General features: G+C 48.9%; 8 protein-coding genes and 1 non-coding gene across 9 annotated transcripts; 5 read left to right on the forward strand and 4 right to left on the reverse strand.

Moving 5' to 3' along the window:
* Positions 1 to 152: 152 nt before the first annotated feature.
* On the reverse strand, positions 153 to 236 carry Asppvi_009212. The gene has a single exon. It is a non-coding gene; the product is annotated as a tRNA-Gln (tRNA).
* A 360-nt stretch (positions 237 to 596) lies between these two features.
* Positions 597 to 2,000, reverse strand: Asppvi_009213 (putative endoglucanase; the record flags this gene model as incomplete). The annotated part of the gene is made up of 1 exon (XM_043305070.1): positions 597 to 2,000. One exon carries the CDS (start codon positions 1,998 to 2,000, stop codon positions 597 to 599), a length of 1,404 nt encoding a protein of 467 aa, XP_043161005.1.
* A 1,234-nt stretch (positions 2,001 to 3,234) lies between these two features.
* Asppvi_009214 (uncharacterized protein) lies at positions 3,235 to 4,329 on the reverse strand (the record flags this gene model as incomplete). Its single annotated transcript, XM_043305071.1, has 3 exons — positions 3,235 to 3,342; positions 3,392 to 3,781; positions 3,829 to 4,329. 3 exons carry the CDS (start codon positions 4,327 to 4,329, stop codon positions 3,235 to 3,237), a joined length of 999 nt encoding a protein of 332 aa, XP_043161006.1.
* A 2,349-nt stretch (positions 4,330 to 6,678) lies between these two features.
* Positions 6,679 to 7,528, forward strand: Asppvi_009215 (uncharacterized protein; the record flags this gene model as incomplete). The annotated part of the gene is made up of 2 exons (XM_043305072.1): positions 6,679 to 6,859; positions 6,906 to 7,528. 2 exons carry the CDS (start codon positions 6,679 to 6,681, stop codon positions 7,526 to 7,528), a joined length of 804 nt encoding a protein of 267 aa, XP_043161007.1.
* A 1,319-nt stretch (positions 7,529 to 8,847) lies between these two features.
* On the forward strand, positions 8,848 to 12,762 carry Asppvi_009216 (uncharacterized protein; the record flags this gene model as incomplete). The annotated part of the gene is made up of 1 exon (XM_043305073.1): positions 8,848 to 12,762. One exon carries the CDS (start codon positions 8,848 to 8,850, stop codon positions 12,760 to 12,762), a length of 3,915 nt encoding a protein of 1,304 aa, XP_043161008.1.
* Positions 12,763 to 14,335: 1,573 nt separating this feature from the next.
* Asppvi_009217 (uncharacterized protein) lies at positions 14,336 to 15,199 on the forward strand (the record flags this gene model as incomplete). Its single annotated transcript, XM_043305074.1, has 1 exon — positions 14,336 to 15,199. The coding sequence occupies one exon, from the start codon at positions 14,336 to 14,338 to the stop codon at positions 15,197 to 15,199; it is 864 nt and encodes a 287-aa protein (XP_043161009.1).
* Positions 15,200 to 16,141: 942 nt separating this feature from the next.
* Positions 16,142 to 16,720, forward strand: Asppvi_009218 (uncharacterized protein; the record flags this gene model as incomplete). Its single annotated transcript, XM_043305075.1, has 1 exon — positions 16,142 to 16,720. The coding sequence occupies one exon, from the start codon at positions 16,142 to 16,144 to the stop codon at positions 16,718 to 16,720; it is 579 nt and encodes a 192-aa protein (XP_043161010.1).
* A 296-nt stretch (positions 16,721 to 17,016) lies between these two features.
* On the reverse strand, positions 17,017 to 17,803 carry Asppvi_009219 (uncharacterized protein; the record flags this gene model as incomplete). The annotated part of the gene is made up of 2 exons (XM_043305076.1): positions 17,017 to 17,717; positions 17,767 to 17,803. 2 exons carry the CDS (start codon positions 17,801 to 17,803, stop codon positions 17,017 to 17,019), a joined length of 738 nt encoding a protein of 245 aa, XP_043161011.1.
* Positions 17,804 to 20,573: 2,770 nt separating this feature from the next.
* Positions 20,574 to 21,693, forward strand: Asppvi_009220 (arabinan endo-1,5-alpha-L-arabinosidase; the record flags this gene model as incomplete). Its single annotated transcript, XM_043305077.1, has 4 exons — positions 20,574 to 20,837; positions 20,885 to 21,364; positions 21,419 to 21,504; positions 21,558 to 21,693. The coding sequence occupies 4 exons, from the start codon at positions 20,574 to 20,576 to the stop codon at positions 21,691 to 21,693; spliced, it is 966 nt and encodes a 321-aa protein (XP_043161012.1).
* Positions 21,694 to 22,581: the final 888 nt, after the last annotated feature.

The following is a 22,581-nucleotide window of genomic DNA, read 5'->3' on the forward strand; positions in this document are numbered from 1 at the left end:
GGGAGTCCAGCGTTATTTATTTGTAAGGTGTCCATCACCATTATACAGTCTTCATTGTCTAGTTCAATGAAGCAATGAGAAAAAAAGAACAAAAAATGAACCAACATTGATGGTAAAAACTTGAATATGTTAAGGTGGAAAAGAAAAAAAGAAGGTCCCATCGGGAATTGAACCCGAGTTGCCGGAAAACTGACACGCGTCAAAATCCGGAGTCATAACCACTAGACCATGGAACCAATTGATGTCCATCACCGCAGATTTAAGAGTATATAAGGAAAAATCCTTCAATTCCTTTTTCCTCAAGCCTGAATATTCCATTCGTGTTGATATACTGTGAATTGCACAAGAATAAATTTAAGTGTGGAGTTTTAGGAATCCTTTGCTGCTCAATATGTGTTTCCGAGAATACAGTGCGCTATGTTGATACCTTCCTTATTGCCAACTTCAAATTATTAATGCTTTTCCGCTGATGCCCAACGGAAAAATATATGTCTAGCATGCTACATTTTGAAGTTCCTACAAGATCCTAAATATACAGAGATTCCACTGATCGCTCTCATTGCTAACTACAATTGAAGGTACAAAATACCTAACGACTACAGACACTGGGAATACCACTGGTTCTGAGTCTGGCAAGTGTAGGGCGACGCACAAACCGTGGGTCCGGTCCAGCCCTGTCCACCGCATTGTCCATAATGGGTTTGCGTAGCCCCGGGCGCGGTGCTAGTAGTAGTCCTGGTAGACGTGGTCGACGTGGTCGACGTCTTGGTAGTTGTGGTCGTCGTACCCGAGCCACCAGAACCCTTGAAAGTCGATCCGATATCACCCCAGCGGATGTTGGAGAAGACGACATGGGTGGTGGGGTTCTGCGACTTGATCAGGTCCGGGTTTCCCTCGGTGCTGCTGCAAGGCCCAGAACTGCCGCTGTCAAGCCAGTTCATGTAGCCGCTGGCATCGTTCCAGATGCTGAAGGCGAGGACCATGCCGCGGCCCAGTGCCTGGCCCATCGTGGTCAGTCCGCCAAAGGTAGCTGCTGAGCTGTCGACGGACGTGCACCAGTTCTCGGTGATGGAGTTGACGCCAGAGGAGGACACAGCGTTGGCGATCACTTGGCCGTTCTGGATGTACTGTCTGCGGATCTCGGTCAGGGTGCCGGTGGTGGTGCCGTCGTTGGTGACAAACTGCGTGGTGATGGTGAAGGGCTTGGAGGTGTCGACGGTGCCGCCAGGGCCCCAGTAGCTCTTCTGGCCTAGAGCGTATGGGTTGAAGCCGCATCCGCCCTTGTCGCAGTCTGTCGCGCTACAGGGGTGGGGTGTGTACGAGTTGGCGCGAGAGTTGGCCTCGAGGATGTCCATCTCGTTGCAGCAGTAGCTTGCGCCGCTGGTGTTGAGAGTGCCGTTCCTCCAGGTGCCCACGGGGCATTGCGCATCACAGTAGCCAGAGCCATACTCGGCGCCTCCAGTGTTGTATTCGTTGCGACCACCCGTGGCGCTCATCTCCGAGAGATACAAGGCACCGTTTTCACCGCAGGGGAGCGTGGACAGGTCCACGTCGAATGAGAGCTCCTGCCCTAGCAGCTTCATCATGACATAGTTGTTGTCTGGACCGAGGAGGTAAAGCCGAGGCGAGGCGTTGGTGTAGACGCCGTTGCTCAGGACATATTGGTACATAGTCAGAGAGCTACCCGAGGTGGCCACACCGGCGCTGGTGTAGTTGGCTGGCTCGATCACGCAGTTCTTTGCGCAGGTGGCCTCATCAGGACAGAGAGTGCTGTTGACTCCGGAAGATGTGGTGCAAGATGTATACCCATTGACCGTGTGGATCCAGTGGTAGCCCCAATCAAGAACCACAGATGTATCTTGCGCGACACAGCCGCCGGCAGTCGTGCATTTGTATGTTGTAAGCTTGGGGTTACCAGCAGAACTCGAAGCAGGTTGTTGCGCGGAAACGAGAGGAATCAGGGCCAGCACAGCTGCCACAATGCCTCTTTTGGAGTCCATGTTGCTTTTGACAAGTCTATGCTTGAGATGGAATATCAAGAGTTCTTCAACCCGGGTATTTATAGCCTGATCCGGGAGAATCACCGACTAGACGGAGAAATCCTGCTGAACGGATGTTGCAGAAGCGCCATTTCGCAGGGTAAATCTGCGAATGGAGAGTATTCACAAAGACGGCCATTGTGAATGCGCTCATGAATTGCAGATTAAGGTAAGTGATAGGCCCCTCCACGTTTCATCTTGATGGCTAGGAACCAGTGGTAATTGGACTGGCTTGACTTGGTCAAGATCCTACGGCCCGCCGATCCGACTCTTGTCCCTCTTCTTCTGTTAGTCCCTTAGTTCGGTCATTATACCCCGCATCTTCATGCCGGATTGACTTCTTCAGACTTGGAACATGCAACGAGCTTCCAGATCTGGTTGGTAGATGCTCGCTAAGGACTCTTTTTGTTCGGCTTTTGAGTTCAAGCTGCCAGGCACCGGCATGCTTCCCCGCAAACACTATGCAGAAAAAGCCACGGGAATCTCGGCTGTTTTGAATCAGGCTAAGACCTTTGATTTATTCAGGGGCTTCAACCAAAGCCAATGAACCATGGAGATTCTCCAAGTAAAATACGCCCCACCTGCTGTTCCTGATACGGAAATTGAACTCCGAATAGCTTCATCACGGATGAATACGGAAACTTTGTTTAATTAACCTTGATCACGGAAAGAGGCAATCACAGGAATGTATTAGATGCTGGATAATAAATTGCAGTAATTGAATATTAATATTGATACAATACAGTTAACTGATAGTGAGGCAGCCAAGTGCATTACGCATTAAAGCTACTAGAAGGAATATACGCTGCAGAACCTAGTTAATCTCCGTCTTTAGTACTCCTTTGGTCTTTTCTCCCCTCTAGGTATGTATCTGGGGGCCTTTAGATTAAGACGTAATATAATCTATGCAAAGGAATCTCCCCAGTTTTAACCACCTATTGTCGAGTCTTAAGGGAGAACTTTTACACCTTTTCCTACACTAATATGACCATAATAAAACCCGCACTATTCTAAATTTGCAGCAATTAAAGAGCATATATTTCCTCTGCAATTACGGTACAAATACCGGCGTCCCCGCAGCGACTTGAGTCTTGAATAAGAAGCGAGATTGAGAGCGTTCAGCACATCATGCCTGAATTTCAAGTATCTTCAGAGGCCGCGAGTATTTATACGAAAAGCTCTCAATACCAGCTCATCATGATGGATAGTACGACTCGAGAGGCTTGGCAGTTCCCAGCTTCGTGACAGAAGATCCCGCCTGTTTCAGTCGTTCCAACTCCTTCTGGCGCATGTCTTCCTGTATCTGCAACACTGTCAGATCTGGAACTCAAGCAAGAAAGGGAATAACTAACCTGCACACGCGCGGGGGTAAGCATTTCCCTCTCACGTGTGATCTTCCACTCCGGCAAACCCTCGGGCCGGCCAAGGTCATTCAGAGTCTTCTGCTCTACAAGGCTGTATTTACCATCAGGTCGGTTATAGTTGAAGGGCTCTTTGAGCGAGACGGGTGGGTTGGTGATGATGCGGACTTCACGCAGGAGATTGCGCGATGCAGAATGCAACATGAACGGGTGGAGGAGGTAGACGTCGCCTGCTTGTCCGGTGGCTTCATGGAAGGATTCAGCCCGTGTGAGTTGGGGATCTCTTGCCCAGTCTCTCCACTGCTTGCCTCCCTCTGGAGGTGGAGGGTTTGGACCCGAGCGAGATGCGAGCGATGGCCATGTTCCTTCGGGGTGGTCGTACTGATAGAGTCAGTCTAACTTCTTCTCATACGGAAATGAAAACTGACCAGATGCTTAGCGACAAGGCCAATTCCATCGGTGCATATTGCAGTTCCGCCTCCCTTGGACTTGATATCGCTGAATAAGGGGATTACCAAGAGTGCTTGCTCCCCGCTATCCAGGAAATGCGTGAACCAATCTCCGTCGTTGTGCCAGTTGTCCAATGTGCGGAAGTCCAACGGATCATCTGGCTTGTATTCGGGTCTCCCAAGATTGATGATCCACGAGTCCCGCCAGCCCTTGCACCAATCCGTTACTTGGTCTTCCCCGCCGACGAGCTCACAGATCGCATCCCATGCCTTTGGCGCAAAGTCTTTCACGTTGACGACTGTATGGCCCGGCATGTTGACTCTTTCACTGTTCCAAGTGGACTTGTCCGTCGGAGAGATGCCCAGGCGAGCCCAGATGGAGGCTGTCCAGTTGTCGGCAACTTCCTTGGTGAAACATTGAGGGATCTTGATGAAGCCGTGTTCCAGCCAGTGCTGCTTTTGCTCTTCGGTGAGAGGCATGACTTCCTCAATATCTTGGCCAAGTTATGATCGAGGTCCTGAAGAGATGTAAGTATTGTCTCGATGAAGATGATCTGTATAGCATCATTTATTGCCAGCCACGTGGTGTCTTTAAAGATGGATGATACCCGGGATTACCCCACTCAAATCAACCATGGTCAACTAGTTAGGTACGAGTGGATATTCGGCTGTGCTTTACCCGCACCTTTAACCGGCTTGACTCATCCGATGCAATGGATTTGTCACCATCGAAGCTGTTGAGGGGTTGTGTTTGTGTGTAGGTCTACGTAGTTCCTACAGTCGCAAGTCACCTTCCTATTTGGTCTTGAGACGCTGGGCTGTAGAGACGCATTGACTTTGGTGTGATATCACATTGCAAGCTTGTCAACTTCATGACAAGTTATGAGCTGAATGTAAAATCCAAAATCATTTCCCCTGTCATTGTTCCTATCCACAGAATGGAATAGTAAGCCTTATTCCAAGGCCTTGTACGACCTACTTTTTGTGAAGGACTAGTGGCTTGGTTTCAGCCCTAGACGCCATATTTCCGTGTTTATTCTCTTCATATAGTGACTTCATACTGTCTGTGCTAGGAACTAGAGTTGATTGAATGGAATATCTTTATGCTGAGTATACAGCTTATAGATATAGCCTGTTGCATATTGCTTTCCTGCCCTTAGTACATTGATAGCATGCATCTAAGACCTGTTAATGTATTAAGCATACAAGATTCTGTTGACCATGTGTGTGGAGCAAATTTGGTTTTGGTCTCACCCAGGCAGAATGCACTATTCTATGACCACGTATAATGTTGATTCTAGTCCTCTTCTAGCTCCTAATAATATAAGAAAACTACATAGTATGGAGCTATGTAGCTTCTATAAGCTTAGTTTAGGGGGAGTATATTTTATCTAATAACCTAGACTAGGTCTATAATTATCAATAGTAAGATTACAATTTTTAAGCTCTATTAAATAGTATGGGCTTCATTAAGATAGGCCATGGCTATGGTGTTGACACCTAATCCCATGGCTCCCTATATAGATTCCCAGTGATTTTAGAAGACAGCAATAGCTCTAATGGCCATTGATCCTTAATCAGACTGTTACTAGAGTTTCTACCATCAGGTAGTACGTATGCTTGCCTTCGCTCTAGTTTATCATTCACTGCCCGCTGGACTTTTTCATTCATGTTAGGTGCTTAATGGCGTTAAAATGGTCCCAAAGACCTGGAAACGGCAAGGCTTGGCCACGAGGCATGATCTGGAAATGGACGTTCAATTTGCGGAGACTCTCCTTCAGTAACTCAATTCCATCATCCATGACATAATCAGTTTCCTCTATAGCTTTCGGTATGCGGCCTAAGCAAGTCCAACAGCCGAGCCCTGGCTCTACCTCTTTGATGGCAAAGTGCATACCTATCTTACGGATTTAGGGGTAATCTGTGGAGACATGCGCGGCCAGAGTCTCCAACTCATGACGCAGCATGGATGAAGACTGGACCAGACAGTCTCTGATATACAATACGCGAAGGGATCGCGGCAGAACCTCCCATAAAGGCGTGAGGGGGAAATGGGTTCGTTCTTGGAAATTCATGAGGTTACTCAGTTGCATATTGATGGTTCCCAAGACTGGGAAGTCAGATAAGGACCCAAGGAACCGAGGCCTGGGGACTTGCTCATTTTGGTTCGTATCTGGTTCGCCGTGATGTGCCTCCAGTGCGATATTCAGCTCCCGCAAGGACCCTCGTGTTCTTCGGAGAGGGGCGTAGAAGGAGCAGTGATTCATGAAATCATGCGTAGCAGGGTGAGAATGGTGTATAGAAGAATCGTGAGACCTCCAGGTGAAGGATTCCAGACTTGGACACAAGGAGAGGAGTTTTGGCACGCTTTTGAGAGGTTGGTAGACGCCTTGGCGGTTTTCATTGATGTCTTGGAAAGTTATGTGGGTTAGGGGTAAGACTTTCTCTGGTAAAGCTGGCCCTGGTTGTTTGAACAAGCGCAGAACATGCAGCCTTCGCAACGAAGGGATCATCAGGTAAGGATTGTCCAGGGACATAAGACATTAAAGCATATAGTCCAAATAGCATGCTTTATTATTTGGAAGGTCCCAGGTATTATGTATATATCGTAGGATATGATATATCCCATGGTTGGTCTTTAAAGTTAGAGTAACGTGCTGGTGAAGCATAAGGTATATGGTACTCAGCACCATGTCATAATGACCGGCATATCGCAGCCATCTATGACTATGTCTGTTCACTGATCTTACGCTCTCATCATCTCCGTATATTTATCACAAGAGCTTGCAAAATTTCTTCAGTCACTAGGAGAAGAGCAGCCTACGAAGAATGACTAAAGTTTCCAGCCAGGAAGTCGTGAAAAGGGCCATGGAGCGTCGATCAAGATCCCCCGAATCTCGCACACAGTTAGACAGATCGGAGTGGGACTCGGAAAGCGGCACAGGCACAGAGCATTGGACTCCTGATCATTCCGATTCTTCAAATGGTGATAACAAGAATGAGTTGGCCGGTATGTACCATTCATCTTATGAACCAAGTACACACTAACACGATAGTTGATTTGCTGGCTGAAGAAAACACCGAATCAATCGAGAACTGTACGCAAGAGTCGCAGATCAACGCTCATACTTCGCAAGCAACAAGTACGCCTTCCACCAGCGACCCCAAGACGACAGACAAGAGGTGGAGAGCGCTCATGTACCTTAATGTGGAACAATTCCTGAAGCTAGACATTATCCACAAAATAATCGAGAACCTAGACGACCGTGACCTGGTCGACGTCATGGAGCAAGCTCTGAACGTCGAAGATCTCGATTTCACTATGCAGAGACGGGTCCAGTACGAGGTCCTTTGCACGTCGCAGAAGCAGCGCATCTATTATCTCAACCACTACCTGCGCGATGAGGGTGCCGAGACCCGCGAGATCAAGACACACACAAAACTCACGCTGCACAATGAACTTTATCAGTTCTGTGTCAAAAACCCGGAAAAGAAGAGAGGAATGCTCCTCGACCAACTGCGTCAGATATCAACGCTGAAGGTATTTAATGCGCTTGCTCGGCAGATCTGGGGTCTCTCCGCAGAGGAGAGGGACAAGCTGGGAGATGATGCGATTCGATACCATGAGCGGCGACGTGAAGTCGATCCAAAGTACTGGCTTCCTTGGGAGTGGCTGTGATTATGGTGAGATATATGGCTTCTGATGCGTGGTCGTCTTATGCTTAGAAGGTCGTTTGATCTAGCGTTGGCTGCTACTTATAATTCTGTATGAGATATCGGGCTTGATTTTGTGTTGGTATCAGGAGTCGAATGGCTGGTGGTTCAGGGATTAATAGTTGTCCAAGAATATGACGATACTTGCCTGTCACTCTTGACTACACTACTGATGCCACTAGCAATGCCCAGCTCTTAGATAGCCGAGTAGAAGACCGAGAAATTGATAAGCAGACATTGAATCCGCGGCCACCCTGGCCTGCACGCTGTCAATGGCCGGTGACATTCCTCTGGCGTAGACGGTCTACCGACCCGTGCGTAAAGAGCGCTTTGGAAAAGTTTCAGTATAGGGCGGCTGTGACGCATGTGGCTTTGCGCCTTCCTGATGGCGAGACGCAGCGACAAAGCGATGAAGCTATTTAATTTGAGGGATTGAAATCCGCATCTCTGGTTGGATCAGGAGTAACAGGGGCTCATGGTGATGAGCAATTGACTCTTATTCTTGTGGATAATTTTGTGCCAGTGACCGCCCTTGGACCATTAGGTGTCCACGTTATGAAGTTGAGAATCAATGGCTGGGCTGACCTGACTGTTTATCCCTCAGTCATGAAGAGCGTGCCAGAAGACAGTGTATAATGCGTCAAAGGATAGATGTTCCAGAGTGAGGTTCTTGATGCTGCAAGTGGCTATATTTTAACCGGCGCATGTCTTCTCCCAGGACACTAAGAAACCAATCTAGGTCTTTCTGAATATCAAAGTTCATCAAGCAATATACTTTACCAGGAACATGTATGTTGATCTTCTTTCGGAAGTAAAAGAGAATTGTTGCTATTCTCACTCTCTAAGATTTTATGCACCATCCCTGGATATTCTTGTTTTCCTGATTTGGTAGACGCGTGGCACAGCCCAGCCTGAAGTGGCAGTCTTAAGAAGCCAATGGCAGGTGACACACTGGCAGGGATCCCACAAGGCTGTCGCGAGGCTGCACCACTGTTCGAATTTTCCTTTCCTTCACACTCCCAGGAACCCTTATTCTTTCACCAGATCTTGAGCTACACGGATATCCTTATACAGAACGACTTAGAAGGAAATGATTGCTGGCGTTTCTCCCGTGCTCGAAGGCAAATTACAAGAAAGAAATCCCTGCAGTAAGTGGTCTATTTCGCACTTTCAAGGGACAATCTCAGCCAAAAGAGACCATTATGTACTGTTTGGCGGCTTACACGAGTCATGGCCAGTACAGGATCAATATAGACCCTAAGTCATGGGTTTGACCCGGTAACAATGTCGAACTGCTCCGAGATTGAAAATAGCGATTGCAACCCCGAACGAACGGGCAGGGCCCCCAAACGAAGGAAATTGGAAGAGAGAAATTGGCGTCTTGAGACAACAAGGCTCAAAACTTTCTCCCGCGAAGACTACACAGTAGGATGGATATCGGCTTTGCCGCTGGAGCTAGCGGCCGCCCAGGCAATGCTCGACGAGATTCACGGTGATGCTGGCAAATTGGATATGGACAATAACACATATACGTTTGGCACTATGGCAGGCCACAATTGTGTCATTGCATGTCTGCCGGCTGGAGTATACGGGCATACGTCTGCGACTACAGTGGCCAGTCAGATGCGATCGAGCTTCCCTTCCGTCAGGTTCTGGCTCTTAGTCGGAATCGGAGGAGGCGCGCCAACCGACAAAGCCGATATTCGACTTGGGGACGTCGTTGTCAGTATGCCGACTTCACAAAGCCCTGGAGTGATCCAGTATGACTACGGAAAGTTGATTGGGGACGGCATATTCGAACGAACAGGGGTCTTGAACAAACCGCCTACACTCCTTCTGACCGCTGTCTCCAAGCTTCAAGCGCAACATCGGACTGAGGGATACTCACGCATATTATCGTTAATTGATGAAATGACGAGCAAGTATCCGCAGATGAAGCCACTGTATGGGCCCCAAGAATCCGGAAGCGACGTATTGTTTAAGGCAGATTATGCCCACCAGGAGGGAGACAGTTGCCAAAACTGTAACCGAAGATTCGCAGTGACGAGACCGACGAGACAATCATGCTCGCCGGCTGTTCATTACGGTACGATTGCCTCAGCAAATCAAGTTATGAGGCATGCAGCCGTCAGGGATCGATTTGCGAGAGAGCTAGGAATTCTTTGCTTTGAGATGGAAGCAGCTGGACTCCTTGATAACTTTCCATGTTTAACAATTAGAGGCATTTGTGATTATGCCGATTCCCATAAAAACAAAGAGTGGCAAGAATTTGCAGCGGCGACGGCAGCTGCCTATGCCAAAGAATTGCTGGGCATGGTCCTCCCCACATCGCAGTCCGAGTTACAGACGCATCGCCTGCCAACATCTGTTCTCGAGCATCGGCGACTGTGCCTCGTGACATTAGACTTTGACAGCCGAGAAGAACGTGGGCTGGCAATCAAAAGGGCCTTTTCAGAAACGTGCAAATGGCTGCTCGGCCGGCCTGAGTACCAGAAATGGCTGGATAGCAGATTGTCGCACGAGCACAATGGATTTCTGTGGATCAAGGGCAACCCAGGAACGGGGAAATCAACCTTGATGAAGTTTGCGTTCGAAAACACAAAGCGAACGCCTCTGACTGCAGGCGCCATTGTCGTCTCGTTTTTCTTCAATGCGCGAGGAGATGAACTGGAAAAGTCTGCCGCTGGCATGTATAGGTCTCTTCTCTTTCAGTTATTCCATCGGTTACCTCGTCTTCAAAACATATTAGACTCAGAGGTAGAGCCGTCGATGCTAAACCAAGGAAGTTGGAGCCTTGAGCGCCTGCAAGATGTCTTTCGCCTTGTTATTCTGAATTTGGAAGGGCAACAACCTCTTATATGTTTCATCGATGCTCTAGATGAGTGCGACGAATGTGAGGTTCGAGACATGGTTGACTACTTTGGTGAGCTTGGCCAGCTTGCAGCCTCCAGTCTGATATCCCTTCATATCTGTCTCTCGAGTCGCCACTACCCCCATGTTACCTTCGATAAGGGACTTGAAATGATCCTGGAAGGGCAGGAAGAACATGGGAAAGACATATCATACTATTTGGATCGCAAACTAGCGAGCATTAAACACAAAGAGATTCCAGAAGTCAAGGTGGAAATCATTGAAAAGGCGTCGGGAATCTTTTTGTGGGTTGTGCTCGTTGTTGATATATTGAAGAGGACATATGATGAGGGTCGTATGAGAGCCTTACGGAAAAGACTGCGAGAAATCCCACCAAGGCTCAAGGAATTGTTCAAAGACATACTGACACGAGACAAACAGAATATGGAAGACCTGCTTCTTTGCCTGCAATGGACTCTTTATGCGAACAGGCCGCTTAGTCCGCATGAGCTCTTCTATGCCGTTCAGTCAGACAACGAGAACGAGTCAGACCTAATGGAACCGCCAGAGGATGATGATTCTGTCTTCCGGTTTATCCTAAGCTCCTCTAAAGGTTTAATAGAAGTGACCAAGTCGAGGCAAAAGACCGTTCAGTTTATCCATGAGACGGTCCGCGATTTCTTGCTCAAAGAAGGAGGCTTGGACGAGCTATGGAGGGACATGCGTGCTAGCAGAACGGTGCTTGGTCACGAAACCTTAAAATCCTGCTCCTGGAACTACCTGAAAAAAGCATACATCGTCACGGAAAGAATATTGCCCCACGATCTCCCTCCCGCCAAATCAACAGAGGCCGTAGCCCTGAGGGTGAAAGCGTCAAAGAGCTTTCCATTCCTGGATTACGCTGTCAATAACGTTTTGCAGCATGCAGAGGCTGCAGAGCAGGCTGGCGTTCCTCAGGCAGATTTTCTTACGTCTTTCGATGCTTACCAGTGGACATGCATGTATAACCTATTTGAAAAGCACGAAATTCGGAGATATGCCCAACAGACGAGACTCACATATACCTTGGCCGAAAGGAATCTCAGTCATCTGCTAAAGGCAACGATTGAGGCTTCATCACTCAAAGGCATTTTCAATAATTGCGAGTGCCTCTACTGTGGAAATTGTTGGCATGGGCCTGGCAAAAATTCCCATCGCTGGGCCTCTCCGTTCCTTGCCGCTGTGGCCAAGCGCAATGAAAAGGTGATCAGGGTACTCTTCACCACGGGCTGTACGTCATACGCCCTCCAAGAAGAGGATCTGGCCGCTCTAACTTCGCGCCTGTCTGAATTTAAGCCGCCGAGAAAATTTACAATCTTCGAATATGCAATGAAGACTCCAGACCTTCCACTTCTGAGGCTTATTCTCTCAACTGGCCGAGTTGATTTGCTAAGTCATGCTAGGATCGGTGGGCCTGTAGTGTTTGCCGTTGAAAGCGGGAATCCTTCTCTACTTACGACAGTTTTGGATTTTGGTGCTGACCCGAATGAACGAATGATTGGTTATAACCCCATGGATAGCCCTCTCGCTGCTGCCATCCAATCGAGGCAAGCTGACATTGTACGGCTGCTCCTGGAGCGTGGAGCAGACCCTAACTTGGATCGACCTGGCTCTTTGCCTCCTCTCTTGGAGGCGGTCGAGGCAGGATCATGCGATATCGCCCAACAGCTCCTCTCGGCCGGGGCCAATATGACGACGACTTGGTATGTGCCAGCCCTCCATTTTGCCGTTGACCGAAATCGGGGTCAAATTGTGCGATTACTGCTCCAAATGGGGGCCGACATAAACTCGCGAGATTCAAAAGGATCTACCCCTCTACATTACGCCTCAACCCTTGAGATTTGCGAGCTCTTGATAGATAGTGGCGCGGATCTCGATATAAGGGACAACATGGGAAGGTCGCCGATATTTTCTTTCTCGCGTATATATGAAAAAGTACAATCACTTGTCCGCAGAGGGGCCGAAGTCAATATTAAGGATAACAACGGTGTCACTCCTCTCATGTGGGTCGCTGGTGGGATTAATTATATTTACCGGGCAGAAATCGTTCAGCTTCTGCTTGACAATGGAGCTAATCCGAACGAATGTAGCAAATCTGGCAGCACTGCTCTCAGTGAGGCTGTGGATGCCGTCAACCTGGATGCTGTTGAGATACTTCTTAAATGCGGCGTCTGTGATGTGGAAGTAAGGGATTCACAGGGAAGAACATGCCTAGAGCGCACAACCAGCCGTTCTTTCAAGTCCGATATGTTAATGGAGGAACGCAGGCTCTCAATGATGAAGCTTCTTCAGGGCAGAGACGAGCGTTAGAAGAGGAAATTGTACAATAGGTATGAAGCAAAGAAATCATATACGAAAGAGAAATTAGAATTATTAGATGGTGTGAAATGCCTGATATAGGATGATGGGAAGGGTATATTATACTAGCTATCTAGGTGTTTTCAGACTTTGCTGGGTAAGAGTTATGGAAGATACATGATATGGTGTCGAAATTTCGTTTCCAGGTACCCCAGAATCCCATGGAAGTGTGTTCCTAACTGATATCACAGCACAGCATGACTCGGATCTTTCAGTAGCTGCTACTCTGATCAACATTAATTTCTCACCATTCCTCAATGACGCGTGCCTGTAGGGTCATTGGTAGCATTTATATAGTCATACAATCAAGGCATGACTTGGAATATGCACTTCAAAAGCACACTGATACCGATCACTCCCGTCTCATCAGTCTCTCTGTAAGAGTGATTTTACCTGGCCCGCCAATTGTAATCGAAGACTCGAATTCTGAGTCATGCCAGGCAATGCCAAGTTTGGTCTACTGTGAGCATGAGACGCCTAACGCAGCATAAGCACTACCGGGCCCGATGCCGTGGCTCATCCTCCAATAATATTCTCACCCTTCCATGGGCCAGATGCTATTCCTGGCGGTGGGACTATAATCATTCTGTACAAATGTAACGTGGCGTCGCAGTGTCTCACTACCACTGGCCCTAAGGAATACTTGAAATAAAATCCTTGCGATCGCAAGGCTTTGGCTTATCGGAATGACAGCTGTCCACCCTTCTTGATCTCGAGTCGGCACACTCGCTCTGTACGCCGTATATCATCTCACGTTCCCACAATCACAGCTAAAATGATGAACTGGCTCAAAAGCCTATTGTCTGGCGAAAGCGCTGAAGCAAGAAAGAAACGCAAAAAGCAAGAGCGCGCGGCTCGAGAACGCAGTAAACGGATCAGAGAGCGAGAGAGAGAACTGAGGCGCCGAAGGGGAATAGGCACGTGGAAAACACCCTTTTTCTTGGCCGCTCCAGGCCAGGTATTTCAGAATGGAGACGCTGCAGCATTTTCGGTGCGGAATGATCGGTACTTTCCTGCTTGATCATGGTCCATCTGAAACGTGGTAATTCCTGAAGGCTATGTTCATTGTTGCCTTGGGCTATGCCTCCGGAAGCGCCTAAAAACCGCATATCTGGATGCTGGATGACAGCCTCCGTCTTGTAATCCGATTCTAGTCAATGACAGAATGCCAATGAAGGGTACCCGGCATTATTTGCACTGAGAATCGATAACCTGCGCGAACTGGATCATGAGGCTTGGACATTCGCGTCTATCGCGAGTAACTGACCATAGTCAATGGTGTGACCGTGTGAGCCGGCCGAAGGAGGGGCGGCATTTGCAAACCCGTGGGAGGGGAGCTCGGCCAACGCGGCAGAATCTTCCCAGCGCATCGCAAGGGACTCATGAGAGTTGTATGTAGACGCGAAACTCCTGTGGAACGATAGCATACAGCTCACGTGACGGCAAACCTGTATACAGAATCCTTGCCAACCCCTTGATTCACGGTTCAATCGAATTCAGTCGACCTGCCTTTCTTTCTGTTGCCATGTCCTCCCCCTTTCTTGATATCCAAGGCAATCCGATTCCGCAGGAGCAGGTTCTTGGGAATGGAGCCTCTGCAGTAGTTCTGCTTCAGAATGATGTGGCTGTGAGGACTCCTTTGAGATATCTATGGAGCTCAGACTCCGACGTCGAAGTGAACATTGAAAGCTTGAGACGTGAACAAGATGTCTATCGTCGCTTGCAAAATCCTGGAGATGATCGTTCTGAAGGTGTTGTCCGTTGTATCAAATTTTCAAATGAAGCCACGCAACTTGCTTATGTGGTCAATGGAGATCTTCGGACGTATCTTGCAAAATGCCGCCCTTCCCCTCAGCTGCAACTCACATGGTTCAATGAGATGGCTCGCACGTTGAGTTATATTCATGACAGGCGCGTGCTTGTTGCAGATATTGCCAGCCGAAATTTTCTTCTTGATTCCGATCTGTCCCTCAAAATCTGCGATTTCTCAGAAGCATCTCTCCTCCCGTTAGATTCTGTCATGGAGGCCGTGGATGACAATGGATACACCACCCAAATTGATATTGGCCTCCTTGGAGCAGTCATGTACGAAGTTGTAACTGGTCATAAGTGTGAAATCGATCTTTTCAAAGATAACTCTCCCTCCGACGGCCGAGCTCATTGGCCAGAGAGGGAGTTCCTACCAAGTACACAGGGTATCTGGCTTGGTTGGATCATTGAAGGCTGCTGGAACGGAGAATTTTCCAACGCTCACAGTCTCCTGCAAGCATTAAATTCTATCAACCCACACTTTTCATCCGCAGTTGCTGCATCGCCCACTAGCACATCCTGGCCTCTATCAAGGACTCTATGCGAGATCGGCCTATTACGACTGTTATTGGTGCCTTGAGCTTAGCAGTGTTTACTTTGATCGTCGGAAGAAGAACATCCTTGATGTCGCGGGGCCTCCGTCTTTCTTCATGATTTATCGCTGTTATCTCTGCTCTTGATTTAAGCAACATTCCCAGTTCCTTAAATCTTACAACCCCCTCAAGTTCGAATATATATAGATCACTCGGTTTACTCTTTACTAAGCCTTAGCATGGGAAGTCTCAGCCGTACGTGACCGGTAAACCTTCTTTACATTTTTCCCATTAAGCAGATATGTACAGTGGCGAGGATTTTTTTTTTCATATCAAGAAAGGCCTTTCGTAACCCCGGCACCGACATTGATACGCAAGCAAATTCGGAAGAAGGAGGAGAGGATCGTCGCGGGATTTAGTCCCAATGACACTGCGCCTATACGGATGCGGCGAGAACAGCGATGGTTACCTTGGTGAACCTCGATCCTGTCTGCGTCGCTCTGTCGGCGAAGAGCATTGCTGCGAACACAATCATCAAGGGAAAGATTGTTCATACTGTCCGCTATGGCCGCTCAAACTCAGACCTTTAACAAAGCCCAGCCGGAATATTCGCATCATCAGCTGCGACAATGGGTCGACGTTTGTGCAAGTTGACGATCATTTGAAACATCTTAGCCATCATTCTCTCAACGACGACGAACTCGCACTTGTCACGGATGTAATACACCCAAGCCGAATCAAACAAGCTATTGTGCTGTCGGGAAGCCATAGGGCCGCCTTTCTCTGCAGTAACGGGAAGCTGTATATCCTCCTCACGCAGGATGGAAATGATCAATCCTCCACGCGAGTGAATTCTATTCCGGGAAAACAAATCTCTCATATTGCGGTACGGAGTGCGCGCATGCATAACCCAGCTCTTATCTCAGGGGCAGTTGCCCTTGTTCTCCAAAGCGATCCCCGCAGTTGTTTCCTTCGATTCATGGCAGCCGATGATTGCCTGGTTGACGGACAATGAGACCAAGGAAGACCCCACTCATGCAGTAACATTCGCAGCTCCTACCGTCAAGCTCACCAGTAAATTCGCTGCGCTCGACGAGGCTGGTACTGTGCATGTCTGGGGCGAAAAGAGCACTGTTCAACCCACCGATTCACCGGACGAGGATGAAGCGTTCGAAGAGGCATGGAATCGCTATGTCCCTTTTGGTGATGCAACCCAACGATGGCCGTCTCGACCGCCTGAAGCGCTGGATTACACGCCCCGGAGCTTACCACTGCCGCCTATCAAGAAGCTGGCTACAGGAAGATGTTACAATGTTGGTATCTCTCGTGCAGGACAGCTGTTCGTCTGGAGCTACAAATCGGAGAAATGGCCCGAAATCGGAGATGTTAATCTGATGAGCGCTGCCGAGTTCAGGAAGCAGGCATTACGACTGATACTGTCAGCTGCCTCCAGATCGTCGATGCAGCTGCGGGACGGCGCATGTTGTAGCTTTGACGGCGGATGGATCGCTTTTGGCTGCGGGCGATGGGCTCAATGGACAATTGGGCATAGGGACCAGGCAGTTTGAGTTATGTACGGGAGATGGAAATACTGATATCGCGGCTAACGACACTGGTGAGGAGTTTGCCGTTCATTAGCAAAAGATGGATACCGTAGGAATATTGAGCGATGGACAGAGATGCGGGGCCGTTTTCTGCGAGGGAGATCATACATTGATTGTTGTAAGGAATAATACAGCCTAGAGGAACGAACAGAAAGTGTACTTTTATGCAACAATGCCCTGCTAGCACTCCTCGGCGGCCAATTCACCGAGTCTGATATGGGTTCACCCCCGTTATCAACAGGTTGTGTCCTGACTGGCAATTACCAAGGATAACCACCCGTGTTATGCAACAACTGACCAACTTCGTCATCCCGCTTCCCCTCAAGCACATCAATCAACGGCCGCACCGACTCAGCAGCCGGCCTAGCCCCATTCTCCGCCGTGTTTCTTTCGCTGAGATTCGACTGGGTGAAGCCAGGGTCGTACGCAAAGACCTTGATAGCGGGGCCGTATTCCACCCACTGACACGCAGTTATCATATGCAGCGCCGCCTTGCTCACACGATACTGCAGGCCTGGCATTTTGTACAACGCCGAGGACGGATCCAAACGACGGGCAATCGAGCCTGCGCCGCTGGAGATGTTTATGATCCGCGGGGAGCTGGTGGATTTCTTCAGCAGAGGGGCAAAGGATTCCGTCACGACAGCCGGGCCAGTTGCGTTGGTATCGAATTCCTCTTGCAACCGCTGGCGCAGGCTTGGAGCGGTACCTACTATGGCGGCGTTGTTGACGAGGATGTCGAGTTTCCCGTGTGTTTTTCCAACCGTCTCTGCGGCGCGGTGGATAGTCTCGTCGTCGGTGACGTCGAGATGGAGCAGCTCCGGGGTGCCTGGTAGATTGCGGGATTGTAGCCGGGCCAGGGCCGCATTGCCTTTTTGCATGGAACGGACTCCCATGAGGACGTGGTAGGAGTCTTTGGCCGTTAGCTGGGCGGCAAGTTCGAAACCGATCCCGCTGTTTGCTGTTGGCGTTAGTTCGATTCGCCTTCACATGGAAGTTGATAAACGTACCCCCAGTAATAAGTACTATAGTTTTGGTTGCCGCCATTGTAGCTGTTGCGGTTGGGAAGGTACATTTCTCCTGGACTTGTTGGCTTTATAGACATTCTTTTTATGGAGATAGACCCTAAGTGCGTTAAGTCCGACGTGTTTATCATGCTTAGAAATGCTTATTGCGATAGTAAATCTGTTTGATGCCGTCTCATCTGCTTTCGATGCAGCGGCGTCTGTGATTGGTCCGCTCGTATAACTTTAGGCCTGCTTGGCGTTGACTGTTTCGATCCTTTATTGATGACATGATAACCGGTAGAAAGACAGAATAAGAACTATTATAGGTAGAAGCTTTTTGTGCCTCGGTGTCGATATACAGAAACAAGCGCTGTCGAAGAACTATTGCTGTCAAGGACCCTGTATATATCGCTTAGGAGCTTTTTATACATGAATCTCTCAGAGACTATGGGCTATCGTGGCTTTTGGGATAGCAGGGAGAACTGAGAGTCGTGCGACAAACTCTCGCTGATTTTACGTATTAGCAGAGATGATATTGTTTACGAAAAACCCCCGCTAAGGATCAAGGTATCCTCTCTCGTACGAAGAGATTTCAACAAAACTGTCCAATCCGAGTGACTTCCCGTTCCTGTCGTTCTACAATTATTACATCAATCTCATCGGACGAAGTCCGCAAAGCTCTGCTCGGCAGGACTGCAACACCTAGGACAACTACAGAGCGATCTATGGCGCAGCGGTTTCTTCTGCCAAAGCTGGATTAATTTCTTCCCTGCCGTACTTCCCTGGCATAGGACATTCGTGTTCGGAATGGCGCAACTCGACAGCTTACGCGTCAGGGGCGGGTTCAGTGGAGGGGTACTCCACCTGGAATGAAACCGATAGGGACCCAGTTCAGGTACGATGCAGGCAGCGGAGAGGATATATATGCTTATTATGTGAAGAATATGGAATGTGGAATTCTGAGGAAAAGTATGTGAAGGTGGACTCTGATGGCCGTACCTGTGCTAATATATCAATTCCTGAGAGATGATTAACCTTCTGAGGGCGAGACTCACTGGACGGACAACCGTCATTTTCTTATCAGAACGGCTCTAGCTACATATGACCTTCATGTCCGAACGGACTGTCAGCAGATTCGTACGTGATGGAGAACCAAGACGATCATTGAGCCTTCCCCGCATTTCCTCCTGCAGCGTGAGTTGGCATGTGCTCATACCAAAAGGAATTGTGCGATCCGCTAATGGACGATGATATCACTACAAGTAAGCCATTAAGGAAGATCACGAGGCTTATATCCCAAGGCTAATGGCAAATATGATGACAGTTACCCCGCATTTCTGTCTTTGGGCGCTCTTACCGCAGAAAGTACATAAAAACTTACGCTACATTCTGAGGAATAAAGTGCCAGCAGGAGAGGCTGTGAGTACAATATGATCCACGGATCTTCGCTGTCAAACCAAGTCGAGAATCCTGGTCGGGTTGCCCCAGAAAGACTGGATCAATACGATCGATGGACCAGGATAAGATCCTTGTATCCGGCGATCAATCTGAGTCAGAATGACGGAAGTCAAGGACAGTAGCGTGCAGACGACAACACACCATCTTTACCGTAGGATCTTGGCTGGCCGCACTGTTGACTTGATAAACGAGTCAGGGGTGCCAGGGTGCCAGATATCTGCTGACACATGGCTATAACAGGTATTGCTATACATCATATTCCAGCTCATGGTTCGATAGTACCGGAGTTGTAGCTAAATTGTACGTCTATCTCCTAACGACGATGGCGTGGCACGGCTCGAAGATTTGCTGCATTGTCCTAACAGAGCAATCTGATCGCATTGACCATGGTAAGACTCGGGCGGGATAAACCTACAAGCTGGTAAGGCAACGGATGGCTGAAGCCACTATAAGGCACCGAAGAGGATGCCTCGGAGTTATCTTTATCCAATGAGGTTTATTAGTTGCAGAGGAGATATGTCATCTACTCATCTTGACTCTATTTTGCGCGATCCCCATGGCCCACTCGGTCCCACTATGGTGCACATCAACCATGACTCGCTAGACCGTTTGATCTCTCTACTGACAGTTTTCCTAATGATCCTGATGATTCGGAAATGGTCGATCGGAAAGATTTATCCACTCGGACAATGCACTCGACTGAATGCATGTAGCAAGCAAGGGATGCATTACTAGTCCCGTATATGTTCCGATAGATAAAGTGCGAAGCAGAATGGCGGTCTGAGGTCACACAAACTGACCAAAATACTATGAATGAAGGAGTAGTAAATACTATTAAGGTCAATAGTCTCTCGCTAAGTCCGTAGGTTTGGCCAGATCGCGATCGGCGGTCACCAGGTAAGGCTCAAAGAATTATTGTACTTAGGTCCAACCTTCACTTCCAGCGCCGCAACTTTCATTCGATTAGCACCAGTCATGCCAGTACTTGGTGCCTTGCTCCACTTCCGCGTTGGCGTTGCGACTGCAGGCTCATCATTGGGCGCAATCGCGACATTGCCCGCGATAGGATTCTCTTTGGGCCACTGTGCATGGCCAACTCCAGCCCTGCGCCCGGTCATCTGCGGGACAAAGGGGTCGCCTGGATGAGAGATATCTTGGCTTTCGGGAGGTTGCCGTGAGGGCTACGATGGCTGCATTCAGTCCAAAGGCTGACAATATAGGATAAATTCCGAAAGATTCCTCTGGCGCCAAGTAGGCCAGGAATGATATAAATAGAGCTGTTCGCTCCTGTGCAACCTTTTTGAAATCATTATAATATGATATCGAGTAGAGGCACCAAAACAAGGTTCGCCATGTATCTATATACGCTCATCCTCCTCTTCCTGGCATCCGTCAACGTCAACGCCTATGCAAACCCCGGTGCTTGCTCAGGCGACTGCTGGACCCATGATCCTGGTCTGTACCAGCGTAAATCCGACGGCAAATACTTTCGCTTCGCAACGGGCGGAGGCATCCATGTCGCCTCGGCAAGCAGCCTCGAGGGCCCGTGGACGGACGACGGCTATGTCCTACCCAACGGCTCCTCCATCAACCTAAACGGGAATACCAACCTCTGGGTATGCTCCCTTTCCCTTTACCTCTCTCGTGTCTTCTAACATTCCAGGCCCCCGACGTGCACTACCAAAATGGGACATACTACCTCTACTACGCGGTTTCATCGCTTGGCTCGCAGAACTCGGCCATTGGAGTTGCAACCTCCAAGACCATGGAAGCCGGCAGCTGGACCGACCATGGCTCCACCGGTATCCAGTCCACATCTGCCAGCCCGTACAATACCATCGACGCCAACTGGATCGCCGTCGGCGGCACCCAGTACCTCAACTTCGGCTCCTACTGGAATGACCTGTTCCAGGTGGAGTTGGCCAGCGACCTCACAGTGAAGAGTGGCGCCACGCCATACCAGATCGCGTACAATGCCAGCGGAATCCATCGCCAGGAGGCGGCCTTCATGTTTGAGCGCAACAATTACTTCTACTTGACCTTCTCCGGAGGTGTTGCGCTGGGTTACAATGATACTTGGCCGGCTCCGGGCGACGAGTACCATATCTCGGTTTGTCGGTCGACCTCGGCAACGGGGGGATTCGTAAGTCCGCCATTGTCTCTCTATACCGCTCACTGCTGACGCTGATACGCGTAGGTCGACAAGAACGGTGTTTCGTGCTTGAACAGTGGAGGAACCCTCTTGCTCGCCAGCCATGATTATGTCTACGGTCCCGGCGGACAGTAAGTCGCCCCTTATTGAAGAAGGTAAAGAATGAACTAATGTCTGTGCGCAGGGGTATCCTCAACGACGCAAGCAAGGGGCTTGTCTTGTACTATCACTATGCGGACACGCGCATCGGCAAGGCCGTCGAGGACTACCAGTTTGGATGGAACCAGTTGACGTGGGAGAACGACTGGCCTAGTGTCTGATCCTGGACCATTCTCCTTTTCATCATACATATGCTTTTTCCATCTATATTTAGTGATTGTTAATATTGTTTTGATTATTCAAGCGTTCAGCCACTGCGCCACCCGGGAGCGTGCAATTCGATAATTCTGCAAGGGATGAATATATACTTTCGCTCTATTGGTCTTATTCAGGGACGAGAATGACCTATAATTCAGGGGAATAAATCTCAGGCCCGGCATTTGAGCTTTTTTTATGGAATCTGACTCAATAGAACTGCTGAGAGAAATTGAGAGAGGCTGATCACTCTGCTCTGCCATTCTCTCGCATCACCAAAATGATATCAGAAGACTAATCTTTATAATACCCTACATAGCATATATAAGAGTCATGTATCGGGTGCTAAATAGAAGGAAAGGATTCTTCGCAGGCAATCTCACCTCAAGGACAACATCGGCACGGCTTATGGACTGATTTGTAGGTAAATCTCTGAGCAGGATATCCAGCAGCTGGTGTGATGCACCTGAAAGCTACCCACACCATTTTGCACGGTATACTTTTACCGCTATTCAAAATTTCTGTAAACACCAGCCGTGACTGGGTGAGAGTGAGTTACCTGGCATGGCTTTTGACTGTTGGCTTTACCGGAGGAGTACCGCCAATGACAGGGGACAAACGGGATAGCCTATTGTGAGAAAGAAGGATCCAATCAAATGGTTGACCAGGATATTTAGTGCCTCTCCAGAGTAGTATTAGATTTTGGGCCCAACGAGGCAGTGCAACGACACAATACGAGGCTAGCGCACAGCCGCCACCAGATAAGTAGTCGAAGCTTGGAGCATTTCTGATGGACTGAGCATACGAAGCTATTCCGCCGCTGGACTTGCGACAACACGCAGATCATTTACATG

The sequence above is a fragment of the Aspergillus pseudoviridinutans genome (genome assembly GCF_018340605.1).
Source record: "Aspergillus pseudoviridinutans IFM 55266 DNA, scaffold_6, whole genome shotgun sequence".
Taxonomy (NCBI): Eukaryota; Fungi; Ascomycota; class Eurotiomycetes; order Eurotiales; family Aspergillaceae; genus Aspergillus; species Aspergillus pseudoviridinutans.